Below are 15928 nucleotides of genomic sequence, written 5' to 3' on the forward strand. Positions count from 1 at the left end.
TTATATATATATATATATACAGTAATATATATGTATATATAAATACAGTAATATATATATATATTATTTTAAAAATTCGGGTATTTCAAACGGGTTCGGGGACGGGGACGTGGATTTTATCCCCGCGGGTTCGGGGACGGGGATTCCCCGATTAGATAGATCCGGGGATGGGTGCGGGGATGGGAGCGGGGAAATAATTAGGGGACGGGGATGGGGATGGCAAACCCGCCCCCGCCCCGTCCCATTGCCATCCCTAATGATGTGGTTCCAATCCCCCGAAAAGGGAAACGGCCAATATTAAGTTCAACAGCGAGTTCTGCCGCCATCCCCTCTGTTTCTCAAGTCAAAAGACAAAGACTGTTAGTCCTCTTGATTATTTCTTTGTCAACAATATGAATCAGGTTGTGAGTCAAGGAAAGCAAAAAAGAGCAAAAGATTCAAAGAAATATGATGAAAATCAGGGAAAAAAAAAAGTGAGAGACTCTGTGGTGCAGTATTTTGTCAAATGGATGTACGATGCAGGTATTTCCGTTCAATGCTGTAAAGTATGATAGCTCTAAGTAATTTTGTAGAGCTGCATCTTACTGTACTCATGATTGGAAGCCCTCAAGTTACTATGAAGTTAGGGTAACTTATTTAAATAAAGAAATACAAAGTACGAAAATTCTTTTGAAAGAGTAAGAAGCAGACTATAAAAAATATGGATGCTCATTAATGGCTGACGGATGGACTGATGGAAAAAATAAAACTTTGATTAATTTTTTGGTGAACGGTCCAAGATGGACAGTATTTTTGGAATCTGTGGATGCCTCCGGCTTTTCTCATACCGGTCTCAAGTTGTTTGACTTACTTGAAAAGTATGTGGAGCAAATTGGTCCAAAGAATATTGTTCAATTAGTTACAGATAATGCATATGCAAATGTTTCAGAATGTATGAAATGTGAATTCTAGAGATTACTTTCTAATAAGTATTAGATTTGTTACTTATAAGCAATAATATAAATATTTAATATGCAGGGAAGCATTTAACGATAAGATTTTCACACATATTCTGGATTTCATGTGATGCCCATTGTTTGGATTTGATGCTTGAAGATTTGTTCAAAATTTCTGTACTGAAGAAGGTTTATGAAAAGGGTGTGATGGTGAATGGCTATATATATAATAGGCCACAAGTCTTGAACATGATGAGAGAATTCACAGGTCAAAGAGAAATGGTTAGAGCTGGGAAAACTCCTTTTGCCACTGTTTTTTTGAGATTAGAAAGGTTTCAAAAACAGAAGGTCAATTTAAGAAAGATGTTCACTTCAGAAAAATGGAACACGAGTCGATTTGCGAAGGAGGTAGAAGGTAAACGTGCAACAGAGATTATACCTTCGTTTTGGAATCATGTTGTTTATGCCATTAAAGTTGGTGGCCCAATTATTAAAATACTTTGATTAGTTGATGGTGAAAAAAAAACATGCAATGGGGTATATATACGAGGCTATTGATCGAGCTAAAGAGGCTATTGCTTTGGCTTTCAACAACAATGAAGAAAAGTACCAAAAGATTTTTGAAATCATTGATAAAAGGTGGACATATCAGCTTCATAAGCCTTTGCATGCAGCTGGTTACTTTTTGAACCCGAAATTCTTTTATACGAATCCTGAGATAGAAAAATATGCTGAAGTTATGAAGGGGTTGTACGAGTGTGTTGAAAAGATATGTGAATATGTTGGGCCCGTTTGGTATCAAAAGTTTTTTGATTAAAAAAGTGCTTTTTTAAGTTGACTTTTAAAAGTGTTTTTTTAAGTAAAAGTTGTGTTAATATTTTGTTTGGATGAATAGATAAAAAGCACTTTTTAAATTAATAAATGTGTTTGGATACATATCATTAAAGTGCTTTTTTAACTCATTAATTTATATATATATTTTTTATAACGGATTTCTAAACAAGTGTGATGTATAAATATAAATAATTAAATCCATACCAAAACAATAAAATATTGAAATCTTAAAAACCATAAAAACAATTGTTAATAACAATGGTTAATGTTTACATTCTACTTTAATTTATTTAAATAAAAACTAATAGTTCAATGCCGACCTTGTATTGGCAGTGAATTTCTTATGTCATCTCTCAATTCTTTCATTTTCGTAATATTTTCTTGTGTTGGCTCTTGCCATCTCGTACCTCTGTCATGGACATAAACATTTTCACCATCTTGCTCGATTTCTTGTAAATCATCAATATTTTCGAGTTGTTCAAGAATATCTCCAGCCGCATCGTATCGCCTTATGAAATTGTATAAAGCAAAACATGCCACTATAATTTTAAATTGAGTATCTAGACAAAATGTGGGCATATTTTGTAATACCTTCCATCGTACTTTGCACACTCCAAATGTTCTTTCAATAACCGTCCTTAAACTGGAATGATGATAATTAAGTACTTCATTTTTTGATCTGAACTTTGGAGCCAATCGAAATTGAGGTAAATAATATCTAGTATCTTTATACGATCCCATAAAGCCTTTGAAAGTAGGATAACCTGCATCAACTAAATAATATTTACCTGCAAAAAATAAGAGTTAAAGTGTAAATATTTATCTAACAATTATTTAAAAAAACATATAAGATATATTAATATCAAACCTTCAGGTGGGAGTGGAAAATGCAATCTCTCTCTGCGCATAGCCTCTTTAAAAATTTTAGAATCATGAGCAGAACCTTCCCAACCAGCCCATACAAAAGTAAAGCACATGTCGAAGTCGCATACAGCCATAACATTTGTTGAAGTATACCCTTTTCTTCCAATGAAATCTATTTGCTTGCTAGGCGGAACACGAATGCATATATGTGTGCCATCAATAGCCCCTATACAATCTTTAAAATAAGGCCAATATCTTTTGTCATTCTTAATATATTCAGGGACATCTGTAAAATTAAGATCGATAGGTTTGATGATATCTCTCGACAACTTCCATATGGACTCTAAAACGCTGTGAAACTGTCTTGAAACAGTTTCCCCCGAGTGTTGAAAACGCTCTTGAACATTTCTAACTGAAGCAGGTTGACCCATCATGTACAAAAATAATCCCACCTTTTCATAGATATCAACTCCTTTTGTTGGCTGTAAGCTATATTTTTGGAGTAGATCGTCACATAGTTTATAAAAAACATGTTTCCTCATTCTAAACATTTCAAAGCATCGTGTCTCATTACCATTCAATATCTCTGCCACCCATTGAGACCCTGATAACCACGATGTCCTACATTTTTCTTTAACAATATATTTCAAAACATAATTCGTAACACCACACAAGGATAACAAAACCATTCTTTTCTTAGAGACATGTGTATTTGTAATAGAATCAACGGAAATGTCGGAATCACTTGATGCATCAGAGTTATCTGATATAGTGGAGCCTGAACTCGCAGACATCCTGTGAAAATATATTAATAAAGATAAATATATAAAAAAAACAATAAACATTGAAAGTTTTAGATTATTGCATTAAAAATTTAAAGATACTACTTAGTAAAGTTGACTAATCAATCAATAAAAGAAAAAAACAAGTGCATTATTCAAGTATTTTTCCTAAACACATAACTCATGTTAATAACGCTTCAAATCATCTTTAGTGAATGTTTTTGCCCAACCAAGCTGCAGTTCCGAGTCCTTCAATCCGATAAATGTTTGCCTATTATGCTTTTTACCCAAAACTCTAGTAACTATGAAGAATTGCTCACTGCCAACCACTATACCAGGCAAACTACGAAGAACCTCCAGACAATTTTCAATGCTACATGGATCATCTTTGGGTGTTTCGTGTATAGACTTTTGAGTCTCAAATTCTTGAAGGACACGATCAAGTTGATCGGCTAACTTAGTGGAAATGGGACCTCTTTTTTCCCCACTCACCCTTCTTTTTCTCTTCTTTTGCTGCATAGAGCTGTCAGCTCCCATTGTTGAGTTTTCCATAAATTCTTGGCTTTCAACATTAATATTAACATCACTTTGAAACTCTCCATCTAACTGAGCATCCCAATCATTTGTATCATCGTTGAAATTATTATGAATTGGTTGATCCTCTGATGGTGCTATTGCATCATAGCCAGTTGCTATGGAACCTTTAAATATCTTTTCCAATAAATCTAAATTCTTGGGTCCCCTCAATCTAAACTTTGCATACTCGGGATTTTCATGTAATTTGCAACGTAACAAAAAATAAATAAAAATAATTAATTAAAAATTTAAAATGTAGTATATAAATTATGTACCTTAATCTTATCCTCCCACCAACTATTATCAGCTTGCACGGTCATCTTGTTATGATCCCAACCAAGGCCAGTCTCATTATTTCCAATAAGTTGTGCTCACAGTGCAAAATATTTTCTCATAGAATCCCATTTGTTTTTGAATTGTTTTTGATTCAAAGAAAGTCCCGTTCTCTCATGAAATTTTGAAACTAAATTTGTGTACCCCGTTTTGTTTAAATGTGTGGTAGGCTTATTGCCAGATTCAATTTCTTCCTCACAAATTTTTAAAAATATTTTGGTATTCTGATCAGTCCAATCCGCCTTATTATTCCCATCAGCAACAAAGCCAAGTTCAACAGTCTCAATCGTATATCTAGGTAATTGACTTGGATTTGATAATCCTCGTTTAGGAGCTAACTTCGAATACATTCTATATTCAAAAAATAAAACATAAAAAAACAATATATTATCTAATTCACAATATCATAAATGAAAAAGTAATACAAACAAGGATTAAATAATATTACAGTAATGTTATGGTATATAACATATTTTAATTAATATAATATTATATACGTAATACACAAGAATTGATGAATATTATATACGTAGTTGCAAAAAAATGGAATAAGCAAATACTTTCCCCTTCCTGACTTTCTGGATTTATCGGATCATTGACCGAATTGTAACATAATTATTTAATTCACAATACGTAATACAGACGTAAATGAATAGGGAGTGTAGATTTTGCAGCAAGAAGAAAGCAGAAAAAAATGAACGAACAAAAACCTTGACGAAAAAAAAAATTGTACCTTGTAGAAGAATGGAGAAAAGATTGAGAGGAGGCTACTGGTGGATGTTGTTTTTTAGGTTATTAAAAAAGCTAGTGAAAAAAGCTCTAAAATAGGGCTTTTAAAAAAGCTCTACTTTCAACTTAAATAAGTGTTTTTTTAAGCATTAGAAGCCCACCCAAACAAGTTAAAAATTAAAAAAGCACTTTTTTAATTGTAGCTTCTTATACCAAACGAGCTCGTTGACCTTCAAGATAAAATCACATACCAACTCTCAAAATATAAAAATGCTGATGGGCTTTTTGGCGGTTCTATGGCTATTAGACATAGAAATAAATTATCACCAGGTAATTAATTCTTGTTTTTTATTTCAAGATCATAACATATTGTTGAAAACTTGAAGTATTTGAATTTTGAAATTTTGTTTTTTTACATTTGACAGCTGAATGGTGGTTGGCTTATGGTTCTACGACCCCACAATTGAAAGATTTTGATGTGAGAATTCTCAGCCTTATGTGCAGTGCTTCTGGTTGTGAGCGGAACTGAAGTATGTTTCAACACGTAAGTTTTTAAATTTTAACATTGAATAGATACTTTTGAGTCTTGACATATTAATTATAATTATTATTTTGAACAATTCATGAAGGATCAATGTATTTTAAAATTTTTGCAGCTTCATTCGAAAAGAAGAAACAGGTTGGCGCAGAAGTGTTTGAATGATCTAGTCTTCATTAAATATAACAGGACATTGAAACGTCGATATGATTTGCGCGACAAAATTGATCAGATTTCTTTGGACGATATCGATGATAGCAATAAATGGTTGATGGGAGGATTGGACAATGAAGAAAATAATCTAGTCTTTGGGGATTATGATTTGACATGGGGTGATGTAGGCCGAGCGTCTGGGGTTGATGAACCAATTTATGGTTTTAGATCTCATGCTTCATCTTCTTCAAACGAGGTAAGGACGTCTACATCCAAAACAACCAGAAAAATATCAATTTCACATCTTTTGGATGAAAAGTAAGAAGAATTGATGTTTATCAAGAAAGTGGTGAAGACCAAGAAGAATACAAGTCCGAAAGTTCTAGGGACTCTGATGATTCGATGGAAGAAGATGAACTTGATTTGGATTATTGAAGAATTTTAATCGTTTTACTTATTATTATGAACTTATTACTTATTTGTTGTTTTGTGTGACATTGTGACTTAATTATTTCATATTTTAATATATTATTCTAAGATAAATATATTTTTTAAAAAAATTAAAAATGTGCGCCTTGCTTCGGTAAGGCTCGCGCCTCGCCTTGCACCTTGCGCCTCAGGCTCCAGAACCCTTGTGCCCCTCGGTGCGTCTTGCGCTCTTGACAACTATAAATAATAGTGTATGATGGTTTTTGACAAATGTAAACAATGTTTTATCAACTGTTCCAATAGTAATTCATGATTGATAAGGAATTGTGAGAAAGTGTCGTGTCATATCATGTCATTGGTCCTTGTTTAAGACGATACAATGCTTTATGTGATTTAAAAACATGATTTTAAAGAGAATGCTATACAAAACCTGGTGGTTGCTTAACAAAGACTTCTCGTAAAATACCATTCGGAAATGCACTCTTCACATCCAATTGAAATACTTTAAAATTCTTGAAGGTTGCAAAGACTAAGGAGGGTGTATTGGTTATAGACTTTTAATGACTTTTAATGAGTTTAAAAATCTAGAGGTATTCAAACTAGACTTTTATATACTCCATAAAAGTTTAGTGGTATTCAATGTAAACTTTTGTAGAATTTTAAAAAGTCATGTGGTATTCAAACTTGACTTTTAAAAACTCTACAAAAGTCTATAGGTATTCAAAATGTCAATAGACTTTTAATGACTCTATGAAATTCTATTAAGTACAAGAATTATAGCCTAAGGTACAACAATAAAATGTCAACAAATGTCTTTGATTCAACCTAAAGATTTGTATGTACATTTAATTGAGAAATCTCCTAAATTCACATACTCAATACAAACTTTCATTCTTTTCTCATCTATTTATTTTTCTTTTTATTTGTACTTTTTAAAAACATAATTAAAATTTAATTTTTTTATTAATTATTATATAACATTTTATTTTTAATTATTTTCTTTAATTTTAGTTAATCTATATCTTAAATTATTGTATAAGCAAATTCATACCGATACTATACCAAAATTTTCGGTATACCGAACCAAAAAAACCTTACATTTTAAAAAAAGTTATAATTTATTGTTTTAAAATATTATATATTTTAAAATTTTTGTATATTTTTCCGTTATTTCGGTATATACCAAAATTTTCAAATTGGATATCGTTACCGTACCGAAAAATTCGGTATTGTTACCGTACCGTACCGAAATCTTCGGTATACTTAAAATTCGGTAAATTCAATATTTTTTTTGTTACGGTAATCTCGGTATACCGAAAATTCGGTATTTTTTCCCACCCCTAACAGGGCTTGTATTGGCATGTGCTATATTACACAATTTTCTTCGAAATAAGTGTCAATTTGATGAATTTCAAATTAAACTATATAATGAAGCTCAATTGTCTTCATCAGCACAAGTTTATGAAGTTGACGACTTTGATAAGTTATTTAATACTCAAAAACAACAACGAGCAAATGCAAATGCATGGAGGATACCATAGCCAATGGAATGTAGAACAATGTTGATCAAATTGTCAGTAATGATTAGATTTTTTTTATAAAAGGCTACTCATTATTTTGAGTGTTCTTTTAATAAAATTTTATTATGAACTTATAAAAATATTGTTCATTAATATGTTGAATTGACATAAAGAATTGAAATTTTGATTTCAATAAATTGGATAGTTCATTTGTCGTTTTTCGCAAATTAAATTAATTTAACTTTTAAGTAAGTAAAATTCATTTACATTCATAAATAAAAAAAATATTTTAAAACTGAAGAGGATATCTATGTCCAATAATTATTTTAAAAAAATTAATAAAAAATAAATCACAATTATAAACTACAAAATTCACATAATTCTATGAAAAAGTTTACAAAAGTCTACAAAAATCTTGAAAAAAAGGCTATAAGAGTCTATGAAATTTGTTTTACAATTCTATGTGATTCCATAAAAGTCAATAAAAATCCATAACTCCACAAAAGTCCATCATTTAAAAAAAGTCATTAAAAGTCTTTAAAAGTATAGAATGAATACACCCCCCTAAGATTATTCTTATGGCTTCTAGTCTACCTAGTAGAGCAAATGTTTCATCGTAATCAATTCTTTATTCTTGTCTGAACCTTGAGTCATCAGCATTACTTTGTTTCTTATCACATTTCCTTCCTCGTTAAAATTGTTTCTGAATACCGACTGAGTTCCAATAACTGACTGATGATTTGATCTGTGTACCAGAAGCCATACTTCATTTCTTTTGAACTGATTGAGTTCTTCTAGTATTGCTTCAATCTAGTTAGGATCACTTAGAAGTTCTTCAATCTTCTTTGGTTCCATATGAGATATAAAGGCAGCATGCATATATTAATTAATTAATTATTTACCTTCTGGTTTTTAGAAGTTCCGATGTATTACAATAACCAATGAGGGAGGGTGAATCTTGCTCCATTTGTTATATGGTTTTGAAAAGATTTCTTCTTGATGAGAATGGTCAGTAGACTGCTTTAGGATATTATGAGTAGGTTCTAGATCTTCTATAGTATTTACAACTTGTTCTGGAATCTCCTGAGTTGCAGGTACTGGTTCCTTCTTGAGGACTTCTGGTTCTGTATTTTGGCAATTCTGTTCTTTTGGTACCACTTCGTCTTCGCTGTCCACACCCAGATGAATCATGTATAATCTGTTACTTAAATTTGAAATATTAGTATTTTTAAGAACAACAATATTTTCATCAAAAACATGGGCTAATTCTTCAATATTAAGAGTTCAATTGTCGAATATTCTAAGAGCTTTACTCAATGCTGAATATCCAAGAAAAATTTGCTGAAAGAGTCACGTCATTGAAGTGGAGGTTATCATGTGGAAACATTACATTTCTTCATAAAAATATATTAAAAATGTATTTATACACAGTATACTTTATTGGAAAATATAGGCAGCTCAGGCGACCCAATTTGAAGAAGTGGCAAGTTTGCAAAATACAAGTCTTCTTCCCTTTCGACTATCAGTGTAAATAGAAAAGAAGCAGAAAGTGGCTTCCTGAATCAAAATTTACATGTCACAAAAAAAAAAGAACCCAATTCAATGAGAAAACAACATCATTTTCGACTAAACGCTTCAGAAAAATAGCAAAGGCAAAAGAAGCAAGCTCGTGTACCTTATTCTATCATACTTACGTAGAATGGAGCTAATTAGCCCACAAGCTAATGCGTATCGACAATTTTAAACCCCAAAGTCCTTCCTCGGAATCTTCTCCATCAACTCACCTGCATTGCAAAAAAAAAAAATCAAGTTCAGAACCATTCCCCTATCACCAACAGAAAATATTCTGACAAACCTTGAGGATGGAAGACTGGAGGATCTTCGAACAGAGAAAGAGACATATGTTTATGCGCAATTCCAATGTCAAACAAAATAATCCCAGATCGCGATCATAAACAATGATATCCTTCACTGGAAACCATAGAAACAACTCTTTTTGAGAGAGACCCTCCACTCCAATGAGCCTGTCATAGCTAAGATTAGCTCTCACAACACTTTCGAACGAAACCCTGGTCTCAAATTTGGTAACGCGATCTGATCTGCTAGGGTTTTGCAACACAAATTGGATCGAAAGCTCGGGTTAGGTAGATAGTTTGGGTGGTTCGGGTAAAAAAGAAATATGTCTCATGAATTAAATTAAATTAAATATGTTGAGATAATGTTCGCAAGTTTTTGTCAAAAAATTAATAGTTTTTATATGTTAGGTAAAAAATATGTTTCAAAAAATTAATTCGTAATACAGATTCATAAAAGTTGTGTTAATTATATGATGTTTTTGTGTATAGGTTGAATGTGAGTTATGAAATTCATGATTATTTTATCTTTTTACACCAAAATGTTATTATCACGTGTGATACAAAAATTTCTATGAGATTGTCTTGTGAAATAATTTTTTGAGACGGATCTCATATCTGACATGACTTATGAAAAAAGTATTTTATTTTATGCCAAAATAATTATTTTTTACTCAGATAAGAATTGAGTCAACTCGTATCACAGATGTAGATGAGATCATCTTATCATGATTAATGTCTCACAAGCGTTTATATATTTGCGCAATCCTTTGTTTTTTAAAAATTTTCTTAGGATCTTAACATATTTTTGTAATTGGTTTGATTTATATTATAAAATAGATGTAACAATATAGTTATAAAATTTTATTTTGGTTATATTATATTTCTTCATCTCAAAAGTTTTTGACTATTTCACTACTCTTATCTATAATTTTAAGATTATGATTATCAAGAATAACTTCTTCTTAATTGAATCATAATTATTAATATAAAAAGAGAAAAAAATTTTGTTAAAATCAAAATAGAGAACTTTTTTTAAAAATAACGACAATGATAGCAACAATGATAGCAACTACTTCAGCACATTGAAATAGAGCATAAAATTTCTCAAAACGTAGGTTTCTTGTTAGACAATCTCATAAATCTTTATCTACTGAAATGTACATATAACTCCAATGTTTGCAAAATTTTTAATCTATTTTGTAATTTATTTACAAATCCAAAATACACTTGAAATCATCAAAATTACACATTGTACACCATTCCCACTTCTAAAGTAGACGCATGAGGCACACTCAATGCATACGTAGAAGCTCTACTATTCCTTCTTAAGAAATCATAACCAAAATTTATCACCATTTTCTTGACCAAACTTGATCCTTGCTTTGTTTTGACATACGAATGTCCCAGAATATAGGCAATACCGCCTTCTCTAGCTTCCATCAGTTCTCTCAACTCCTCGCGTGCGCCTCTGTCCATTGTCGGGCTCTCGGGTATGACAAAGCTAACCCGTTTCCTAGGTTGAACACACCGTGGGGACCGTATCTCTCTGAGCTCTGATGTGCCAGGCTTCTCAGGATCATTTCCGTTTTCCTCAAGTAGCCGAACCCCGTCTAGATGAGTCGAGGGTGTTCCTACTACAACCATTTTTTCATTTTGCTGACTACGCAAATTTTTCATGGAATCGTTTATACCTGTATTCCCCGTACGGATGTACTCTGCGATGCTGCATATAAGGTCGTTCTCAAACTGTATATCATCCTTGTGTGCATCACGATAGCCATAACGAACGATGCATCTATAAATACGGTACTCTCTGGGGCCAATGTGTCCAACAAGAAACCGTTCTTCGTGTTTAACATGAGGGATAGGGACGGATTTGACACAAAGGAAAATAAGTACCTGGTGGAATGCTGGAAGATTGGTGACAAAATGGGAGAAAATGGCGGGGATTCCGGATACCAGTTCTGTATGTATAAGACCAATGCCTTTAACACGTACAATCCCCAAACTAGGGCCCAGTTCAAGTAGCCAGTCGACAGAAACTTTGTTTTGAACATCATACTCGTACTTTTTAAGAGTTCCATAATGCCACACACACATCACCATCATGAAAATGAATGAAAGGGCGATTGGCACCCAGGCTCCTTCAAGAAATTTGATCAGAGACGCGGAGAAATATAAAGCCTCGAGTGCCCCAAAGAATACAACAAAGCAAACTGCAAGGGCAACACTTCGGTGCCAGCATATCACGATGACAAGAGACATCAGACATGTTGTAACAAGCATGACGGTTATAGCTGCCAAACCTAAAAGAAACATTGAAAAGGAACAGAATTTAAGATCCAAAATCTCATTTCTTTACAAGAACAATTTTTATTTTATGTCAGGTTTTTAATCAGGTCCTACCAGAGGCATTGCCTAAACGTTTCGTGTCTCTGAAACCAACAGTGACAGCTAAACATAGAATCATTAAAATCCAGTTAATCTCTGGAATGTATATCTGTCCATGAATTTTTGAGGATGTATGCACGATTTTCACTTTTGGAAAGCACCCTAAGGAGGAGCACTGCTTAATGATGGAAAATGTTCCGGTAATAATGGCTTGGCTTCCAACTACTGCGGCCAGTATTGCAATCACCAGTACCGGCCATCTTAATATCTCTGAAATAATAACACAAGTGTTTAGTTCATTACAGAAAAAAAGATAATAGAAAAACAATTTAAGTTACATACCAGGCACAGACACATAAAACCCGACACGATAATCATTTTGAATTTCATGATGCCGGGAAATGTAGGCAGCTTGCCCCATATATGCAAGAACTAGAGACGGATAGACAATGGATGTGAAAGCTATCTGTAAATTCATGAATAAAGAACGTTGGATAACAGTGACAAATTAAAAAGAGTTCCGGAGAAACTTAGTCGACTGCAAAAGTGTGGTGTCGTAAGTATTATACATATTACCTTTATTGACATCTGGGAAAAATGCCCAAGATCAGCAAACATTGCCTCCGAACCTGGAATGTTTTCAAACTATATTGTTGTAAATGAAAGAAAAAACTAATTTATGCTAGTAATCAAATAAACTTAATTGTACATATAAATTATCAAGCACTTTCTTGCCTGTTATGCATAGTAGGATTCCTCCCAAGGACATCCAGCCACTTCTTTGTGTTTTCTTTAGAAATTTGTAAATGTAGTATGGAGACAGCGCTTGATACACATGGGGATTCCAGTGGAAAATATTGTATACACCGATAACACTGATACACAAAAGCCACAATATGACCACAGGTGCGAACAAGAATCCAACCCTGTGGGTGCCGTAATGTTGAAGGCAAAACAAAGCTATCAATATGACACAGGTGATTGGGACCTCCACATCTGCAAGAATATAGTGTTTTGGGCAGGAAATAAACAGGTCAGCTAGTGTTATCATATCAAAAAGAAAATGCATCCGATAACCATAAATGACAAATTCACAAAAGATTAGTCGGACCAAATGCTGCAGCTAAACTGAAAGTCATAACTGAAGGAGGTAACTCAAATATTTCAAATCATGTTTCAGCCCAAGAACCATGTTTCAATCAGTACCATACAGGCATGAATCCACACAAGACAATAAGGACATATATCGATACCCCAATAAAATTGGATGCTTACAGCATGAACTTGAAAGGTCAAACTTAGAATACATGTGTTCACAAACCTCATTTGCGAGAAATCAGCATTGCATCAATTGTTCGTTATTTTAAGGACTTACATCATACAATTGGCAGCCCATTATGTTGTTTCCAAATAATCAAGTTTTTACGGTCACCAATTTGTGATCATTTACCTTCCCATCTGCGGTTAACTATCTTTGATCCAATCCCATCTCACTGGTCACATGCCCCATTTAGTTGGATAGAATCTTCGTCAAAAGTGACATCATGTTTCGAACGGAAAATTATCCCCTTTTTTATACAGAATAACCCAAGTCTAATCATTCTAGACTGAGGTGGCTAATTCTAAGTCTCTACTTAGGAAGAGAAAAAAAAAGGTCTTCAATAATGGCAATAATTGGCACCCTTTCCATAGAGAACTCCAAGATTTTCTCAGGTTATACTCAAATCAACGTTCTGCAACCTTTCAAAATAATACTGGATTCTTAACGTTTCCATACATGCCTTCAAAAATCTCAGTGTGATTCAGAAAATAAAATGACGTGGTACAGAGATAAAAAAATAAAAACCAGATTTACCTTCAGAATTTTTATTTTCTTTTGTTGCTTTTATAGTCATTATTGATTAAGATTATGGGGACAATGATCATTTGATATCTAACAATAAATTATATCTCTTGCGATTTTTGCTAATTTTCACGCAGGCTAATTCAGGCAACAATTGTACTAGAAATTTCAAATATGAAAAGACAAAAAAAAAAAAAAAATAGAACTGATAGGGGAAGATTGGAGTCTTACATTTGTGATGCTCTTTTGCCATCGCAAGTTCGACACCAGAAACCGCAGAAAAAACTGCCCAAAATGAAACAAAAATCAATCCAATATCATTTAAACTTGAAAACGCGGAACAAAATTTTTTTATCAAAATCCAAGAGACACTGGAAGCATACCTGAAATTGCTGGAGTTAATATACCATCTCCAATCACCATACAAGCACCCAGAAGAGACAACAAAAGCAAAAATCTTTGCAAAACTCTATATTTTTCCAAAGTAGATTTAAGCTTCGCCCCAAAGGTTGAGGGTGCAGGACTTATAATATCCTTTTTGTAAGACGATAAATCCTCATCTGCTAATTGAAAACTAGGCAATGAATTTAACTTAGCATGTCTACATAAGAGTGAATACAATGCAAAAGTGCCTCCTTCACCATTATCATCAGCCCTCAGAACAATGAACACATACTTCAAAAGTGGGACTAAAGTTAAAGTCCAAAACACAAAGGAAAGAACCCCAAAAATTTCTTCATTAGTCTCAGAATGTTCAATATCTTCTGCAAAAGTACTCGTGTACACATATAATGGTGATGTACTCAAATCTCCATACACAACACCTAAACTCTGATAAGCCAATGTCAATACTGTTCTCCAAGACTCTTTCTGCAATAATCAGATGGAGGGAAAATAATTTAAAACGATCCCAAAAATGCCTTAAATCCCTCGAAAACAATAATTACCAGAAATAACTCACTTTTATATGATTCAGAAAATTCCCACTTTCGGGATCCATTGAAAATGCACTCAGGACCCCAGGAAATTCATCACCGCTGCAAATTCAAGAACTTTAACAACAATCCATTTGCCAAAACACCCACCCGAGTAAAGAACTTTCAAGAAAATATATACTGAAACACCCAAAACAAGATTTTATACACCAAGAAAATGGATAAATTTATTGGGAGACTGTAGCTAAAAATGTGGCACATCCAGGAGTTCGACAACCTCCATCGAAAGAACAATCAAACAAAGAATGAGGAATATTACGCTGGTCGGCTGAAAAGATATTTCAACTTTAACTATACTATAAAAATGTGAGAAAGGTTTACACTTTATGCGAGCAGCTCGTTTTTCTTGGGTTTCTTTATTTATTCCCAAATTGTTTATTCAGTGATTTATTTGGTTTTCTCTTCATTTTAGTTTATTGATTGAAGTGATCTCACATACCACATCACATATATTCCGCCCCTATTTGCCAGCGCGTGTGTGGGAGAGAAAGAGTTAACGTGTAAACGTGTGCTCTGAAATTAAGCAGACAATTGGGATTGAGATATACAGATTGTGGCAAAGTTGTGTTTATCTAAATTTAATATTTCTTTCAATTCAACTTTTCGTTTCTTGATTCATAGTGGTTGATTATGCACATTACAGGGTGTCTTGTAATAATATTTTCATAATTTGTATTAAGATTATTTTTCAAAAGAGAAGAGTTATAGATGAATCAATAAAGAAATTACTGAATTTTAAAATCATAAAATAGATAAGTATATATTTAGTTATCATAGATAATATTTATTTATATCCTATTATCATTTTTAAAAGAATATGGAATCAATAACAGTTATTTTTTGGTGTGCACGGTAAATCATCGGGTTTACGCAGTAGTCTGAAAAACACATGACACTTCTCAAGTAAATTGCACTAGACAACCTGTGTGACTGGCTCGCTGATAAAATGTTAGCAAAAACTTGTGTGAGACGGTCGTATTTTGTGATACGGATCTTTTATTTGGGTCATCCATGAAAAATTATTTCTTTTTATGCTAAGAGTATTACTTTTTATTGTGAATTTCGGTAGAGTTGACTCATCTCACAGATAAAGATTCGTGAGACCGTCTCACAAGAGACCTACTCTAAAGTTTTTGTAGAGAAAATGAAA

The 15928-nt window shown here is 33.0% G+C and overlaps 1 protein-coding gene and 2 long non-coding RNA genes across 9 annotated transcripts; 1 reads left to right on the top strand and 2 right to left on the bottom strand.

Moving 5' to 3' along the window:
- The first annotated feature begins 273 nt into the window (after positions 1-273).
- Positions 274-6408, top strand: LOC140978834 (uncharacterized). Its single transcript, XR_012175640.1, has 5 exons — positions 274-931; positions 1018-1693; positions 5275-5383; positions 5479-5597; positions 5710-6408. It is a non-coding gene; the product is annotated as an uncharacterized lncRNA (long non-coding RNA).
- A 1700-nt stretch (positions 6409-8108) lies between these two features.
- LOC140979741 (uncharacterized) lies at positions 8109-9854 on the bottom strand. The gene is made up of 3 exons (XR_012175801.1): positions 9549-9854; positions 9369-9477; positions 8109-8891 (listed from the first exon to the last, which is right to left on the bottom strand). It is a non-coding gene; the product is annotated as an uncharacterized lncRNA (long non-coding RNA).
- Positions 9855-10679: 825 nt separating this feature from the next.
- Positions 10680-15281, bottom strand: LOC140978984 (potassium transporter 6-like). 7 transcript variants are annotated; one of them, XM_073444305.1, is made up of 10 exons: positions 15218-15281; positions 14745-14820; positions 14167-14653; positions 14015-14068; positions 12676-12936; positions 12517-12569; positions 12283-12406; positions 11956-12210; positions 11449-11855; positions 10963-11272 (listed from the first exon to the last, which is right to left on the bottom strand). In XM_073444305.1, exons 1-10 carry the CDS (start codon positions 15220-15222, stop codon positions 11210-11212), a joined length of 1785 nt encoding a protein of 594 aa, XP_073300406.1. In that variant the 5' UTR covers positions 15223-15281; the 3' UTR covers positions 10963-11209. The 7 variants fall into 7 exon arrangements, with proteins under 7 accessions (XP_073300402.1, XP_073300401.1, XP_073300404.1 ...); XM_073444306.1 differs by having other exon boundaries at positions 11103-11240; positions 15218-15280; XM_073444301.1 differs by having other exon boundaries at positions 10680-11855; positions 12517-12561; positions 12668-12936; positions 15218-15274.
- Positions 15282-15928: the final 647 nt, after the last annotated feature.

This window comes from Primulina huaijiensis, chromosome 6 (genome assembly GCF_012295235.1).
Source record: "Primulina huaijiensis isolate GDHJ02 chromosome 6, ASM1229523v2, whole genome shotgun sequence".
In the NCBI taxonomy this organism is placed as follows: Eukaryota; Viridiplantae; Streptophyta; class Magnoliopsida; order Lamiales; family Gesneriaceae; genus Primulina; species Primulina huaijiensis.

Coding starts and splice junctions, on each gene's coding strand:
- LOC140978984 (XM_073444301.1), bottom strand. Junction 14,069..14,166: donor ATTAACTCCAGCAATTTCAG/GTATGCTTCCAG, acceptor CATTTTGGGCAG/TTTTTTCTGCGGTTTCTGGT. Junction 12,211..12,282: donor GTTTTATGTGTCTGTGCCTG/GTATGTAACTTA, acceptor TTATTATTTCAG/AGATATTAAGATGGCCGGTA.